Source organism: Chiloscyllium plagiosum, unplaced genomic scaffold (genome assembly GCF_037043375.1).
Source record: "Chiloscyllium plagiosum isolate Xiang-an unplaced genomic scaffold, Cpla_swu_hap1 HiC_scaffold_4, whole genome shotgun sequence".
In the NCBI taxonomy this organism is placed as follows: domain Eukaryota; kingdom Metazoa; phylum Chordata; class Chondrichthyes; order Orectolobiformes; family Hemiscylliidae; genus Chiloscyllium; species Chiloscyllium plagiosum.
This window is the reverse complement of record NW_028270142.1, coordinates 8,149,909-8,168,289: the sequence shown is the minus strand read 5'-3', so window position 1 is coordinate 8,168,289 and position 18,381 is coordinate 8,149,909. Positions and strand designations below refer to the sequence as shown.

General features: G+C 40.0%; 1 protein-coding gene across 2 annotated transcripts in view; it reads left to right on the top strand.

The window, feature by feature from the left end:
- The window catches only part of arfgef1 (ARF guanine nucleotide exchange factor 1), a 210,894-nt gene that overhangs the window by 159,962 nt on the left and 32,551 nt on the right, over window positions 1-18,381 (top strand). For both annotated transcript variants that reach the window (XM_043689241.2, XM_043689239.2), the window contains 9 exons: window positions 2,981-3,021; window positions 3,113-3,282; window positions 4,840-4,991; window positions 5,522-5,694; window positions 8,524-8,684; window positions 13,421-13,551; window positions 16,008-16,137; window positions 16,340-16,475; window positions 18,136-18,274. In XM_043689241.2, coding sequence (XP_043545176.2) covers window positions 2,981-3,021; window positions 3,113-3,282; window positions 4,840-4,991; window positions 5,522-5,694; window positions 8,524-8,684; window positions 13,421-13,551; window positions 16,008-16,137; window positions 16,340-16,475; window positions 18,136-18,274 — 1,233 coding nt within the window. The remainder of the gene's footprint in view (window positions 1-2,980; window positions 3,022-3,112; window positions 3,283-4,839; window positions 4,992-5,521; window positions 5,695-8,523; window positions 8,685-13,420; window positions 13,552-16,007; window positions 16,138-16,339; window positions 16,476-18,135; window positions 18,275-18,381) is intronic.

Here is an 18,381-nt window from a genome sequence, read left to right as displayed (position 1 = left end):
AGTGCAATCGACAGGGTGACCCCACAACTTATAAGTCAACTCAAAATTCTGAGGTTTTTCCCATCCAGTCATGCATGGTGCTGAACAGCTAAACAACACATTCAAGGAGGATGCTTACTAATATTCCCATCCTCAATGATGGGGCCCAGGAATTCAGTATAAAAGACAATGCTGAAACATTTGCAAGTACTTTCAGTCAGAAGTATGATCCATCTCTGCTTCCTCCTGACGTCCCCAGCATCAAAGATACCAGTCTTCAATCAATTCAGTTTATTCTTAGTGGCATCAAGAAAATCTTGAAGACAACGTTATACTATTTGTACTGAAAGCATCTGTTCTCTAACCGGCTATGCCCCTACCCAAGCTGATGTGAAAACTTACTCAGGTATATCTTGTCCACAAAAAAACTGTCTGATAAGTTTACTCTCTCATCTGCAAAGGGTTGAAACTGTTATTGACAGTGCTATCAAGTGACATTTGTGGTCTCTCCAACGGCTCAATTCCTGATCTCATTGCAAGCTATAGCTGAAAGTGCTGAATTTAAGAGGAGAAATAAGGGAGACATCAAGGCGGATTTGACAGAATGTAATATCAAGGAATCCTAACAAAAGTGGAGCCACTGGGAATTGACGACAAAATTCTCTGCTGGTTGGAGTTATTCTGAATTCAAAAGAGTTAGTTGTTGGAATCTCAGCCAAAAGATATCACTGCAGTGTTGAGAAGTGGCATGTGACCATTTCTAATGAGAGAATCCAACCATTGACCTTTGACATTCAATGGTGGTATCATTGCTGAATCCCTACTGTCAACAACCTGGGCATTAATACTGGGCAGAAACTGAACAGAGCCAACCATATAAATGCTGTGGCTACAGAAGCAAATGAGAGGTTGTGAATGCTGCAGCAAGTAACTCATTTCCTGACTCCCCAAAGTCTGTCCACTCTGCAAGACAGGTTAGGAGTGATTGAATGCTCGCCACTCACCTGGAGGGGTGCAGCTCCAACAACACTTAAGCTCAGCACCATCCCAGGATAAAGCAACCTGCTTAAATGGTATCTTTTCAATTCTTCCAATTTGCATTCTGATCGCCACCGATGTACAGCTACAGCAATGTGTACCACCTGCAAGGTTCATTGTAAAACTTACCATGACTACTTAGACAGCACCTTCCAAACCTGTGACCTTTACCACCTGGAAGGACAAGGCTAGCAGATACATGGGAACAGTGCTATCTGCAAGTTTTCCTCCAAACCACACACTACCCTGGAACTATATCGCTCTTCCTTTACTGTTTACAGTCAAAATCCTGGAACACACACCTTCCCTAACAGAACTGTGGGTATCCTTACACATCATGGATTTCAGGGATTCAAGAAGGCAAGAGACTGCCAACTTCTTGAGGACGAATAGAGATAGCAATGAATTGTCATTCTGTGAATGAACAATGTTACAGAACAGAGGTGGCCTTCTGCCTTTTGCAGGTGCTGGCTCTTTGAAAGATGTATCTAGCAACTTCCATTGTCCCACTCTTCTCTCAAATGCCTACAGTTTTATTTCTATTTCACATAATAATCCAGTTCTCTCTTTTATGTTATTATTGAATCTGATTCCACAACTAAGTGGTAGTGCAGTCAAGTTGCTGAATGTTTTTTAAAAAAAAAATATTCTGGAGTGTGGAGGCTCAGTCTTTGAGCAAGACGAGATCAATAGACTTCTACATATTAAAACATTAGTGGAAATGGGAATAGTGCAGCAACATGGTTAAGATGGGGGAAATCAACAGTGACCTCATCGAAAGGTGGGGTGAACTCAAACGGCTAAATAGTCCATTACCGCTCCTACTGGCCGTATTTTACTTCCTCATTTCACTGCTGATTCTTTTATCTTAATGCTCAGTCCACAGGTTACCAAACCTCTACCACCGGAAACTGTTTTCCCTCTTTTTTTTTCCCCTGTTGTCATGCTTTATGATTTTTGGTCACATTACCTTCCCTGCTGCAAGAGCAACCCTAATTTCCCTCATCTCGCCACTCTGTGAGCTATTGTAGTAAACCTTCTCTTTGCAATATCTATGTCTTTTGTCATCCTTAATGTTTGATATTCACAATTAGCCACAAAACACAATACAGTTAGCCAACCTTTCATAAAGGTTTCGTATCTCTTCCTTGCTTTCTTTGTTTAGTAACTCTATTTAAGTCAAGAATCCTTTATATCTTTTAATAGCTTTTGTAATTTGAGTTGCTCATTTCAAAGACTTGTATGCAGATATACACTGACATCTCTGTTCTTGCATTCCCTATTAGATTGTGCCATTTATTTTTTATGTTCTCTCCTCATTCATCCTAGTGAATATTTTACAGTATTAAATATCATCTAATATGTGTCTTCCCATTTTGCTCAAGAGTTCCAAAGAAGACTTATTTTGGACCAAATTTTAACTATCTTTGTATAGATGCTGTAGAGCTCGGAATTTTTACAAAGCTTTGTTTTTATTTCTGTTTTCATTGTTTTTGAGTTGGAAACATATTAATAAAGAAAATTAAAGTAAGGCAAAAACAAAGAACTGCACCTGCTGGAAATCGGAAACAAAAACAAAAATTGCTGGAGAAACTCAGGACGTCTGGCAGCATCTGTGGGAAGAAAATACAGTTAACTTTTCAAGTCCGGAGACTCTTCAAGACCAACAATCACTGGACTTGAAAAGTTAACTCTATTTTCTTCCCACGGATGCTGACAGACCTGAATTTCTGTAATCGAGAAAATTCTCTTGTATGCATTTAAGGAAATCATCCACCTCTTTTCTTATATACTTATGTCCTCAGCCAATATTAAGTTAATTGAATTCAGTTAACACCATAGCAAACTTTGCCTGTTCTGTCCCTTTTCCAGTATTTTATGGCCTTTGGTGCATGTGACTGAGAGCCATGTGTGCATTTTATGTGTAATGTTTAAAATGAAAAATCTTCTTATTGCATTCTAGAATTTTCACAGGATCTACAAGACTTGACGGAAATGCTATTGGTAAGTGCTGATTATCAATATTTTTAATATTTCTATGTCCGTTTACTCCACTGGTGCATTGGATAACATTGTAGTTATTTTTTATTTGCAGTTGATTTTGTCCGCTGGCTTTGTGCTGTTTCCATGGATGAGTTAGCCTCACCAACACATCCACGAATGTTCAGTCTACAGAAGATTGTTGAGATATCTTATTACAACATGGGGCGAATAAGGCTACAATGGTCCAGAATATGGGAGGTCATTGGAGACCATTTCAATAAGGTAATTTTAGATTAGATTCACTACAGTCTGGAAACAGGCCATTTGGCCCAACCAGTCCATACTGACCCTCCGAAGAGTAACCCACACAGATCCATTTCCCAACACTTCACCCCACTAATGCATCTAACACACAGGCAGGAATTGAACCTGGGTCGTTGGTGCTATGAGGCAGCAGTGCTAACCACTGAGCCACCGTGCCACCCTAATGTTCTGAAAGTAATTTGATCTATCATAAGCTCATTTTAAATGTGCTTATTTACTTGTCCAAATGAAAAAGTATTTTACGATGTTTGCATAACTATTTACTTCTCATGGTTCCTTAGCTCAAGTGTTGATGCAAAGAATTTATCCTTAATGCCATGTTATCAATTACATTTTTGGCATGATTGTGTTTATTATGTATAGATTTTTGTACACCAGCATTTATTCAGTCAAAAACAGCTACTACTGGACTTGCACCTTGTACATTTAAAAATGCTGTTGCATTGGGAGCTTAATGTGTCTTCCACTCCTTGATGCAGATTAACCCTGCCTACTCCCTCATAATGCTTGGTATTTAATATTAAGATTTGTTTGGTAAATGTAACCAACATTGGAAATTATATAAATTTTACTTAGTTGTTTTTTTGTTCCTCAGCCTTTTTGACCTTGTCGCCTGATCACTTCTCTCTCTTATCACTAATCATCCATAATATACTTTGTTACATTCTCCATAGAGACTAATAATTTTAAAGAGAAAATTGAACTTCCAATTCTATAAGAACTAGGAGTAGGCATAGGCATTTCAACCCCTCGAGCTTGCTCCACCATTTAATATGATCATGGCTGATCTTATCTTGGCTTCAATTCCTTTTTGCTGCCTGGCCTCCTTAACCCTGCAACTCATTATGATTTAAAAATCTGTCTATCTCCTTAAGTTTATTCAACATCCCAGTATCCACTAAAGTGAGGTAGTGAATTCCACAGATTCACAACTGAAAGAATAAGATGTCAATATTAGACCTACAGCTGTTCTCAGGATTTTTGCTGTGGTCTGATTAATACCTTGTATAGTTTGAGAAAAACTTCTGTACTCATACACTACATTACCTTTGAAATAAAGGCTAATGTTCCATTTGTTTTCCCTATTACCTGCTATGTTTAGATGCTGGCTTTTTGCGATTCATGGACAAGGACTCCCAGATCCCCCTGTTCAGTTGCTTTCTGCTTTTCCATTTGTACTAAGACAACTTATCATCTCCACCTAACTTTAGCCTTTATTTTACCATTTTTTTTGTTGTCTACCCTCTAGAGACCAGTTCTCCATCTACCCTGGTCCATTGCCTTCATCATTTAACATTCAATTGAGTTTTGTTTGCAGTGTCATAGTAGACTGTCTAATCAGATTGAAATATCCAGTGTCATTACTATAATGCACATTTATTTTGTTCACCATATATGATCTTCTCATACGAATTTGTAATATTTAGTGGATGAAATAAACCCATTGAATTGACTTTGATTAAAGTGATTTTTTATAGTGTTATTATGAATTTTGTATTGCCCATCTATTATCAGGTTGGCTGTAATCCCAATGAAGATGTTGCCATTTTTGCAGTAGACTCTCTGAGGCAGTTATCAATGAAATTCTTAGAGAAAGGAGAACTTGCTAACTTCAGGTTTCAGAAGGATTTCTTGAGACCATTTGAGCACATAATGAAAAAGAACAGGTAAAGTTACAAGTGAACAAAATTTTAAAAGAAATTGTTTCCTTTCTGTAGTCAAATTTCAATTTCATGCAGAAATTATATAGAAACTATTGTAACAGATGAGTTATAATAAAAATGGCTCATATTTGAAAAGTCGTAGATATATGTTATACAGTACCAAAATTACATTTTATTTGCTATATAATCAGTGTAATTTTAAAAATAATTTAAAAAGCAGCAAGATAAGTTGTTGAAGATGACATCTTTTTCTAATGATATTTGAATACAAAAATTGTCTTCACCTTCTGTAATTTTTAGCAAAGATATTTTAGGTTACATGTTTGGAAATCAAGTTTTGTAAACTAGGGTAGATGTTCAGGTTAGCTTAAATAACATATGTTCAAGCAATCTATGTACAAGCTCTCCCTTTCTTCACCTGTTACTTATGCTTACAAAGAATGCATGTTTCACCATACACCTGTTGATTTTACAGTTGCATATGTTAAATGCTTTCATCTGTATTCTTAAAAATTTCTTCTTTAAACCTGAAGATCGCCAACAATCCGTGATATGGTGGTTCGGTGTATAGCTCAGATGGTTAACTCGCAGGCTGGCAATATTCGTTCTGGGTGGAAGAACATCTTCTCTGTCTTTCACCTGGCCGCTTCCGATCAAGATGAGAGTATAGTAGAACTAGCATTTCAAACCACAGGGCATATTGTCAGTGAGTATACTTTCAGTGTCATCCAGTTTATGAAATTTTGGAAGTACGATTCATTTAACAGTGATGTTTTTAATAAATAATAAATTCTGACACCCCCTCCTACTCAATCTAAAGTTAGAATTTAAAATGGACAAGCATGTATACCTTCAATTTTTTGAACTGCTCCATATAAAGAAGGACCATCCTTCTTTACCTTTCACAGTCTAGTACCTGGTCTAACCACTCAGTAGTTTTCTATGCCCAACCATGAAAATCAAAGCATCATGGAAAGTTTATGTTGGGTGAATGATGTTGATTTTAACTCTCGACCTTGATGCACATCCTATTGATCTCACTTTGACCAGTCAGAGTACTACTTCACTTTTGACACTTATCCCTAATTTACTGCATGCTGCTGATATCTGTCACAATTTTGCAATTTGGATTTTATATCTAAATTATAACAATGCACAGAGATGATGCAAGTATTAATGTTTTAATATTATGACCTCAGAAATCATTTCTTTTTATGGATTTTAATGTTTAATTATAGAGTATAAAATTACTTTTATAGCGTGATCACTTGACTTCTCATCAGCAATTCTTGATAATTGAATTTCAGCAATGACAATTAAATGTATTTGTATTTCTTAACAACAGTATTGGACCAATTTAAATAGTCCAACTCTTCAGTTTTGAACTTACTGCTTCTTTTCATCTCACCCTTTAGTATCTTAACACATGAGAATCTCCAATTGTCGTTGTCATATTTGAGGAGTTGGTGATATAGCAGTCATGTCACTAGACTAATAATCTAAAGGACCAGGCTAATGCTCTAGATGCATGCGTTCAAATCCCTCTACTGCAGCAGGTGGAATTTAAACTCAATTAATTAATCTAGAATATAAGGCTGGTAATCATGACCATGTCAGGTATCCCCAGTTGCTGTTCTAGTTCTCTCATGTATTTTATGAAATCTGCCATCCTTGTCCAATGTGACACCAGACCCACAACAATATGATTGGTTTGAAACTGCCATCTAAAATGCCCTAGTATGTAAGTACAGTTGGGAATGAGCAGCAGATGCTGGGCTTGCCAGCAATGCCCAGGCTTCATGGAAGTACAAAGAAGATACAATTGCTTATTTTACAATTAGAGAGTCCTGATAGGATAAAATTGCTTAAAGTATGTATCTATAAAACCCAACAGAATTATTAACTTCTGTGTTGATTTCATACCCTTCCAGCTCCCTGTGTCCATATTTGTAACTTGTCACATTGTAGTTCCTCTTCTGCAAGTTCCTTTCATTTCTTATCTTTGCTACAAAACCCCAGTGTCACAATCATGTCAGTTTCTGTTCTTGCCAACTTGTTCTAGATTTTCATTGAATTTTGCACGAGTATGGAATATGCCCTTAAAAAGATTCTCTTGCAAGCCCAGATCTAAATATGCGCTGTCTTTTAACTGCATGTTTTGCCTGAGGCCAGCAATCAAATTGAACTCGATGCAATTGGATTTTTCCTTTTAATTGAAATGGAAATTCTCATGCTTTGAAATGTAAAATTTGATATTCATTATGTTTTGTGTTCCATTAAATGAAACATTTAAACTAAGTGTTGTGGCATAGTTGTTAATAAAGCTTCAAGGATCTTGTCTTAAAGCACGAAACTTGTTTTGGGGGGTGAAAATAACAAGCAATTACTAAACCGGATTTAAAGTTTGACCTCATTCTCAAAGTAAACTAGGAAAGAAGGCTATGGGATAAAACTAATGAATATAATCGAAATAGGATGGAGTATTGCTGTGTAATTTTCTCCAACTAATAAACTAATAGACTATTTATTGTAAGTTACAGCTATAAATCAGGTTTAATGAGAAGTTAAGCAAAAGTTTAAATAAAACTCAGATTTCACTCAACTCAATTCCTACTTCAACATTGAACAAAAGTTGTATTTTTAAGTAGATTACATAGGAACAGCTTTCAGCAGTTGTATGTGGAGTAAAACTTTATCTTCAGCATCAATGTTCATAGTTTTCCAACAGCCTCAGTTTGTTAACTGCCTGCTGAAGTTGTAGGTTACTGAAGTAATTTTGATATTCTAGCTTCTCCTTACATTGAAATTCAAACTGGGACCAGTGAAGTGCATCTCAACAGCCCAGCTAATAAAAATAGTGCCCAAGAAAATTGGATCTGACCGATGTAATGCCTAACAAAGTGATAGACAAAAGTGAAATGGAAAAGTATCTATAAAGTCCAAGTTAAATGGCCCAAGCACAAGCAGTAATCCAGTAATATATGGAGATAAAGAATATGATAAGAGGTGTTATACTTTGGCACCGTCTTGTAAGAAAGCTTATATTTTCAAATGTACTTAATTGTTTGATGTAATATTGTATCACATTAGTTAATATGATGAAAGCTATGCCTGTAAATTGTTTTGCACAGCTAGTTGATAAGTTGGGATTCAAAGGAAAATGGCAATTAATGCCTTTCTCTGAATGTCTTGTGATAGCTGAAACAGCATTTTCTGTTGTAATACAAGCTAACATCAAAGTGTGATCAATGGAGGGTTTGTTGAATAAGTGGATATATTTTGAAGAGTAAGAAAAGTTTATACAACCTGAATACCTTAACAGAAGCGACATTACTTCTGATCCTCAGAACAATCCCTCTTATTTCCTTTGCAAGTGTAATTACACATTTAATTCGCAATGATTAAACTTTAGTTCATATTGAATGTTTAGATCTTAATGTGGATTTTGAATCAAAAATGTCAATTGTTAATTTGAAAGCTAGTTAATAATAATGAGTTTTAATATACTTCATCTTTCCAAATTCTATTTTCTCAGTGAATGTATTTGCAAAGTATTTTCCAGCAACAATAGATTCTTTTCAAGATGCTGTGAAATGTTTGTCGGAATTTGCCTGCAATGCTGCTTTTCCTGATACAAGTATGGAAGCAATCCGCCTCATTCGGCATTGTGCAAAATATGTTTCCGAGAGACCACAGGTGAAATATTGATTACTATATATTTACATCATTTATATATTTCTAGTAGAAATTTTGAAACATAATCTATTGAAGGCGCTGCAATATGATGTAGCTAATTGTGTGAAAATGTTCAACATCACATCAGTGAGTTGGCAGTGGTTATTGAACATGGAACATTACAGAGCAGTACAGGCCTTCAGCCCTCAATCATGCACCGACCTGTGGAACCAATCTGAAACCCATCTAATCTACACTATTCCGTTCTCATCCATATTCTTATCTAATGACCATTTAAATGCACTTAAAGTTGGCGAGTGTACTATTGTTGCGTGTAGTGTATTCCATGCCCCTATTGCTCTGAGTAAAGAATCTGCCTCTGACATCTGTCCTATGTCTATCCCCTCAATTTAAAGCTATGTCCCCTCGTACTAGCCATCGCCAACCGAGGAAAAAGGCAGTCACTGTCCAATCTATCTAACCTTCTGCTTATCTTATATGTCTCAGCAAAGTCTCCTCTCAACCTTATTCTCTCTAATGAAAACAGCATCAAGTCCTCAGCCTTTCCTCGTAAGACCTTCCCTCCTTACCAGGAAACATCCTTATAAATCTCTGAACCCTTTCTAAAGCTTTCACATCCTTCCGATAATGCGGTGACCAGAACTGTATACAATACTCCAAATGTGGCCGCGTCAGAGTTTTGTACAGCTGCAGCATGATCTATGGTTCTTAAACGTAATCCCTTGACCAATAAAAGCTAACACACTGTATGCCTTCTTAACAACCCTATCAACCTGGATGGCAACTTTCAAGGATCTATGTGCATGGACACCGAGATCTCTCTGCTCATCAACACTACCAAGAATCTTACCATTAGCCCAGTACTTTGCATTCTGGTTACTCCGACCAAAATGAATCACCTCACACTGAACTCGATTTGCCACCTCTCAGCCCAGCTCTGCAGCTTATCTATGTTTCTCTGTAATCTACAACATCCTTCATCACTATCCACAACTCTACCAACCTTAGTTTCATCCGTAAATCGACAAACCCATCCTTCTATTCCCTCCTCCAGGTCATTTATAAAAATGATAAACAGCAGTGGACCCAAAACAGATTCTTGTGGTACACCACTAGTAAGTGAACTCCAAGATGAATATTTTGCATCGACCACCACCCTCTGTCTTCTTTCAGCTAGCCAACTTCTGATCCAAACTATTAAGTCACCCTCAATCCATACCTCCGTAATTTGTGCAATAGCCTACCGTGGGGAACCTTATGAAATACCTTACTGAAATCCATATACACCACATCACCCACCTATTTGGTCACCTTCTCAAAGAACTCAATAAGGTTTGTGAGGTATGACCAATCCTTCACGAAACCATGTTGACTACCCCTCATCAACTTATCCCTATCGAGATGATTATAAATCCTGTTTCTTATAACCCTTTCCAACACTTTACCCACAACCAAAGTAAGGCTCCCAGGTCTATAATTTCCAGGGTTGTCTCTACTCCCCTTCTTGAACATGGGAAAAACATTTGCTATCCTCCAGTCTTCTGGCACTATTACTGAAGACAATGATGACATAAAGATCAAAGCCAAAGGCTTGAGAATCTCCTCCCTGGTCTCCTAGAGAACCCAAGGATAAATCCCATCCGGTCCAGGGGATTTATCTATTTTCAGAATTTCTAACACCACCTCCTTGTGAACCTCAATCCCATCTAGTAGCCTGTTTCTCAGTATTCTCCTTGACAATATTGTCTTTTTCCAGTGTGAATACTGACGAAGTTCAGTATTCCCCTATCTCCTCTGGCTTTACACACAACTTCACACTTCTGTCCTTGATTGGCCCTAATCTTGCTTTGATTTTCTTTTATCCCTGATATGCCTATAGAAAGCCTTAGAGTTTTCCTTGTTCCTATCTGCCAACAACTTCTCATGTCCCCTCCTGGCTCCTCTTAGGTCTCTTTTTAGGTTTATCCTGGCTAATCTGTAACTCTCAAGTGCCCTAACTGAGCCGTTACATCTCATCCTAATGTAAGCCGCCTTCTTCCACTTGACAAGAGATTCAACTTCCTTAGTAAAACACAGCTCCAGCGCTCGACAACCTCCTCTTGGTACATATTTATCAAGGACCCGCAGTAGCTGGGCCTTAAATAAGCTCCACATTTCTATTGTGCCCATTCCTTGCAGTTTCCTTCCCCATTTTATGCACTTAAACCTTGCATAATCGCATTGTAATTGCCTTTACCCCAGCTATAGTTCTTGCCCTGTAGTGTATATCTATCCCTTTCCATCACTAAAGTAAACATAACTGAATTGTAGGCACTATCACCAAAGTGCTCACTTACCTCCAAATCTAACAGCTGGCTGGGGTTCATTACCCAGTACCAAATCCAATGTGGCTTCGCCCCTTGTTGGCCTGTCTACACACCATGTCAGGAAACCCTCCTGTACACATTGGACAAAACTGACCCATCTAAAGTACTTGAACTACAGTATTCCCAGTCAATATTTGGAAAGTTAAAGTCCCCCGTAACAACTACCCTGTTACTCTCACTCCTATCGAGAATCATCTTTGCTATCCTTTCCGCTACATCCCTGTAACTATTTGGAGGCCTCTAGAAAACTCCCAACAGTGTGACCTCTCCTTTCCTGTTTCTGATCTCAGCCCATACTACCGTAGTAGATGAGTCCTTAAACATCCTTTCTGCAACCATAATACTGTCCTTGACTAACAATGCCACACCACCCCCCCTTTTACCATTTTCTCTGTTCTTACTGAATCCCTGAACCTGCAATAACCATTCTTGTCCCTGCTCTACCTATGTCTCTGAAATGGCCACAACGTCAAAATCCCAGGTACCAACCCATGCTGCAAGTTCACCCACTTTATTCCAGATGCTCCTGGCATTGAAATAGACATCCTTCAACTTCTTACTTGCTGGTGCCTTCTTGTGATCTTGAAATCTTAGTTCTGACTTCACTATTCTCAACCTCCCGTATACTTGAACTATAATTTCAGTTCCTATCCCCCTGATGAATTAGTTTAAATCTACCCAATGAGCATTAGCAAATTCTTCCCCCAGGATGTTGCTACCCCTCTGGTTCAGATGAAGACCATCCAGTTTGTAGAGGTCCCACCTACCCCAGAAAGAGCTCCAATTATCCAGGTATCTGAAACCCTCCCTCCTGCACCATCCCTATAGCTACATGTTTAACTACTCTCTCTCCCTATTCTTCGCCTCGCTAGCATATGGCACGGCAACAAACCAGAGATAACAATTCTGTTTGTTCTAGCTCACTTAATTTCTGCCTTAAATCCCCATCTCTCTTCCTACCTATCTGGTCCACGACTTTGGGCTGCTCTCCCTCACCCTCTCCCACCCCCTCAAGGATCCCGAAAACATGATCAGAGACCTCATGAACCCTGGCGCCTGGGAGGCAACACACCAACCATGAGTCTCTCTCGTTCCCACAGAACCTCCTATCTATTCCCCCAAACTGTGGAGTCCCCAATGACTAATGCTCTGCTCCTCCTCTTCCTTCCCTTCTGAGCAACAGGAACAGACTCTGTGCTAGAGATCTGTACCCAATGCCTTACCCCGGTAAGTCATCTTCCCATGCCCCCCCTCCCCCCTCCCCCCTCCCTCCTCCACTCCCACACCCCCTCCTCCACTCCCCCTCCTCTCCACTCCCCCTCCTCTCCACTCCCTCCTCTCCACCCCCTCCTCTCCACCCCCTCCTCTCCACCCCCTCCTCTCCACCCCCTCCTCTCCACCCCCTCCTCTCCACCCCCTCCTCTCCACCCCCTCCTCTCCACCCCCTCCTCTCCACCCCCTCCTCTCCACCCCCTCCTCTCCACCCCCTCCTCTCCACCCCCTCCTCTCCACCCCCTCCTCTCCACCCCCTCCTCTCCACCCCCTCCTCTCCACCCCCTCCTCTCCACCCCCTCCTCTCCACCCCCTCCTCTCCACCCCCTCCTCTCCACCCCCTCCTCTCCACCCCCTCCTCTCCACCCCCTCCTCTCCACCCCCTCCTCTCCACCCCCTCCTCTCCACCCCCTCCTCTCCACCCCCTCCTCTCCACCCCCTCCGCTCCACCCCCTCCTCTCCACCCCCTCCGCTCCACCCCCTCCGCTCCACCCCCTCCTCTCCACCCCCTCCTCTCCACCCCCTCCTCTCCACGCCCTCCTCTCCTCCCCCTCCTCTCCACCCCCTCCTCTCCACCCCCTCCTCTCCACCCCCTCCTCTCCACCCCCTCCTCTCCACCCCCTCCTCTCCACCCCCCCCTCCTCTCCACCCCCCCTCCTCTCCACTCCCCCCTCCTCTCCCCACCCTCCTCTCCCCACCCTCCTCTCCCCACCCTCCTCACCCCCCACCCCCACCCCCCCCAACAGTATCCAAAATGGTATACTTGTTATTGAGGGGAATGGCCACAGGATCCCTGCACTATCTGACAGTAACCCAACTACCTTCTTTAAACTGAGGTGTGACTACCTCCCTGTAACTCCTCTCAATAACCCCCTCTGCCTCCCGAATGATCCGAGCATCTGTGTTATTAGATCCTAATTGAGGAGGATAGTGTGGGTTTGAGGTCTAATTTGGAGAGGGAGGTGGGAATGGAAAAGTATCGATGCAAAGATGTTCTTTCTCATTACCATTTTCATTTTGTTTGGAGCAAAATGTTTCCCATGCACTGTTCAGGATTGGTACCTACACAAGTTACTTTAATTTCAAAATATATTGCAGGCATTCAAAGAATACACCAGTGATGATATGAATGTAGCTGCTGAGGATAGAGTATGGGTGCGAGGATGGTTTCCAATTCTGTTTGAGTTGTCATGCATAATTAACAGATGCAAATTGGATGTAAGAACTCGGTAAGAATCTCTTTCCTCTGAGTAATGAAGCAGTATTTTCAACAGTGCAGTGTGCAGTAAAATAATAAAGTCGATAGGCAGCATATACTTTTCATTTTTATGTTTTATATGTGGTATAGCTACTAAAATGTTTTTTTTTGTTTATTGTGTACTTAGCTTGTCAGTTGCTTTGTGTAATTTAATCAATTTTGCCTCCACCCTTGACTTTAATTATCTATATTGATTACCATTTTAAATCATTTTATTACAAAGGATAAAAATTAAGCAGCAGAGGTCAATACCAACAAAATAGTTTGAATTGTACCAGTATGTGAGAAGTTAGGCTTTTTGTCAATGTTTCAGAATGTTTTGTTGTCCTGTCTCAGAATTGTTCTTGTTCAGCTGAGGTATCGGAGACCGTGTAATACAGAATTGGAATCTCTCAAACCTAACCTAAACATTAATGAACTGAAGCTGCTTTCATACCTGTGCTAGTGGGATGTGCTGTTAGTCCCTGAAATGTTGGTCCTGTGCAGTATCCAGATTCACTGTGGATACTGTCAACACAGACTTTGTTTACACAAAAACTGGGCTTCCAGTTTTAATGAATGCAGCACGTTTTAACTGGGGTTGCTGCCATTTCTACAAGGGAGGAGTTTAGTGTCTTTTTAAGTACACATCAATTACATAGGTTTTGGAAAATTAGGGGCAAGTAATAGTACTCCGTTCTCATGTTGTTCAGCAGCATTATGATACACTAAAGCTCTCAGTAAATGTATACTTTCAGGTTCATTTTAAGTAAAGATACCCAATACAAAGTATTCAATACTTAATAAGTGCTTTTATTAGCAATCCTGTTTGTTTGAGAATTGGTTAAATATTAGAACATAGAATATATTTTACCATGATTTCCTCGCACTTTTTGAGGGGGAGGAGACATCATTGTGGTATTGTCACTGGGCTAGTAATCCAGAGACTCAGGTGATGTATATTTGTTCACAGGATGAGGGCTTCACATTTCTTGTCCATCCCTAATTGACCAAAGGGCAGTTAAGAGTCAACCAAATTGCAGTGGGTTTGGAGTAATATATCGGCCAGAGAAGGTAAGGATGGCAGTTTCCTCCCCTAAAGGACGTTAATAAAACAAGTGGGGTTTTCCTACAATCGACAATGGTTTCATGGTCATCATTAGACTGTTAATTGCAGATTTTATTGAATTCAAATTACACCATCTGCCGTGGTGGGATTCGAGCCCGCGTAGTCAGAACATTACCTGGTTCTCTGGATGAACAGTCTACCGATAATACCTCGAGGCCATTGCCTCCCATGTTCTGGGGACTTCAGCTCAAATCCCACCACCATATATGGTGAAATTTGAACTCAGTAAAAATTTGGAATTGAAAGTCTAACGTTGACCATTGTTGAATGTTATTAAAATTCTAGCTCATTAGTGTCCTTTAAGGAAGGAAAAACTGCTGTCTTACCTGCTGTGGTCTATGTGTGCCTCCAGACACACAGCAATGTGCTTAACTTCCCCCTAGCAATCCATTCTCTTGAAAGCCTCAAAAAAATAACAAATGAAACTGGATGTTTCACTTAGACTCAATCTCAGTACTGGAAATAATAAATCTAGCCCTGTCATTCGAACAAAGCCTTTCTTAAAAAGCATCTGGAGACTAGAGGGTAAATATGAGAGGTATCTCACAGACTGCTTCTGTGCTGTATATCTCTACTCTAGAAGGAAAGAATTGCCCTGGGTATCCATAGCATTGACTCCAAACCCCATGAAGTCTCCTGCCATCAGGAAAAAAAGGCACTTGGATGAGAAAACCTCCTGCTGATTACCATCGTGCACCCTCTTCCCCATCCACACTTTCAGCGTCCCTCACTGACACTCACTGTGCATCCCCATTACTGCTTGAGCTGATGGATTTCTAAAGGTCATAGGTGCTAGCCTGGGTCTCTGAGAAGCCAATAAGAGAGGTAGAGTACACATGACCTCATCCTCACCAGAATGCTTCCCACAGGTGCATATGTTCATCATGGTACTGGTAATAGTCATCTCTGCATCGTCCTATTTGGGATGAGCTCCTACCTTCTCATTGAGAATTACTATCCATTGTGTTGTCTGGCACTCTGACCAGCCTTACTGCAGTAATAAAGACTGGCTTAGCCACATATTATGAATGGATTTTTAAAAAAATTAACAGTCTAGTCTTTACAAAATCCTCAAACTGGAAAGGGAAGTTGTTTGATTTGGAGGGGTGGAAATCTGAGGCTTTGTGGTGGAATAAACAATAAGCCAATTTGGATTGTAACTTTCTTGTAGATTCTGCTACATTGCTCTGGCATGATATATGGGATGCACAACTAATTCTACTGTCATTAGTGATATTCACACTGTGACTAAGGTATAAGAATATCGTTGATGTATGTTCAGGACTGGCATGAGGCTGCTTGTTTTTATCCTGCTGCAGGGGATTAACCGTGATGTTTGAAATAATGAAAACTTATGGTCATACTTTTGAGAAGCACTGGTGGCAAGATCTCTTCAGGATTGTTTTCAGGATCTTTGACAATATGAAACTTCCAGAACAGCAGACTGAGGTAAGGAGTTGCAGTTACTCTTGAGTGTAATGAAGCTGACCCACCCAAGATCAAATGATTAAAAGTATTCATATTTATAATGATTTATAGAGGTAATCTAGTAGACATGTACAATACAACAAATACAGAAAGATATTGCAGTTGTGGTGGCAGGTTGAAGTTTGGGATACAATATTAACATCAGAATATTCTTATTTTTCAGAAAGCTGAATGGATGACCACCACTTGTAACCATGCACTTTATGCTATTTGTGATGTATTCACACAGTACTTTGAAGTACTCAATGACATCCTCTTGGATGATACATTTGCACAATTATATTGGTGTGTACAGCAAGGTAAGGTTAACAGAGAAATATTTTAACAAGAGCACAAGCAATGCAGTTTTTGCTATCTTTCATACTAACATCACGTACTTTATAAAAATACGTTAAGATTTTAGCGAGTTTTGAGAAGATTTGTAACTCAGGTTGAGGTTCTGGAATTAGGTTTGCTCGCTGAGCTGGAAGGTTCATTGTCCAGACGTGTCGTCACCCTACTAGGTTACATCTTTAGTGGCATAAAAATCATTAAAGAGGAGACAAACAACAACAAACTGCCATTCCTAGATGTCACAGTAGAGCGAACAGCTAATGGGTAACTTCAAACCAGCGTCGACAGGAAAACAACACACACAGACCAAATACTGAACTACAGAAGGAATCATCCCAACATCCACAAACGAAGCTGCATCAGAACATTATTTCAATGAGCCAACACACACTGCAGCACAGAAGAACTACACAGAGCAGAGGAAAATCACCTATACTGTGTATTCAAAAAGAATGGGTACCCAATGAACACAGTCTGCTGATTTCTCAGCAACAAACCCAAACAAACAGACAAAACACATCCTGAAACCCTAGCCACTCTCCCCTACATCAAATACATCTCTGAAATGACTGCCAGACTACTCTGACCCCTTGGCATCACGGTAGCTCAAAAAACCACCAACACACTAAAACAGCAGCTAATTAACTTGAAAGATCCTATACCGACACCAAGTAAAACTAATGTCATTTACAAAATACCGTGCAAGAACTGTAACAAACACTACATTGGACAAACAGGCAGAAAACTAGACATCAGGATATATGAACACCAACTAGCCACAAAACAACATGATCCCTTCTCACTAGTATCCTTACATACAGATAAGGAAGGACACCACTTCGACTGGGACAACACATCCATCGTAAGACAAGCCAAACAGAGACGCACGAGAATTCCTAGCAGCATGGCATTCCAACCGGAACTCTATCAACAGACACATCGAGTTAGACCCAGTCCACTACCCCTTGAGAAAAAGAACAAGAAATGACATTACCAATCCAAAGAAACCCAAACATATAAATAGAAAGCGGGAATCATGTACACTGCTTCGCCTGAGGCCCATTGAAGATGTTACCTAGTAGGGTGACGAAACGTCTGGAAATGAACCTCCCAGCTCAGCAAGTAAACCTACACCCACTTTGATTTTAAACAGTACAGCACAGGAATAGGCCCTTTGGCCCATCAACCTTGTACCAATTCCGAATCCTTATCAGACCCATTGCTTATTGCCCCCACACAGTTTCTATCCTGCTGTTTGCCTCACTTCATTCTGGCTGATGAAAGGTGGTCATGCAATTTGTGAATTTTTTTCAGATGACCGTCCAGCCTGTGCGAGAGATATTCTGGCTTGTAGAAAATAAATTCTTAGGTTGAAGCCTGAATTTTCACAGCAACTGTGTTGTCAGTTCAGACTGTTATCACTTGGACCAAAGCTAAAACAGTAACGTAAACTCAGTCCGTACCTAACATTTCTGTGCAATGAATCAGTATGAAACTTCCTGTTGTACGTTTGCTGTATTTTCTTTCGAGGTACTGAAATTGCCTTAAAACTCTTATAGCTGTACTGTTAAATTGCTGAAGTCTTTTATTAATAATTCTATTATTAAGTCTTTTTTTCCTCCACAGATAATGAACAGCTGGCTCGATCTGGTACTAATTGTCTGGAGAATGTTGTCATTCTGAATGGGGAAAAGTTTTTGCCAGAAACTTGGGACAAAACTTGCAACTGTATGTTGGACATCTTCAAGACTACAATTCCTCATGCGTGAGTTGGAAAAAAGTTCTTTCTTCACAAAGAGTTCTATGTCATGAGGTTTATAACAATCCTTTAAAAATTGATAACACATTTTATAAAGTATCACTTCTTAAAGG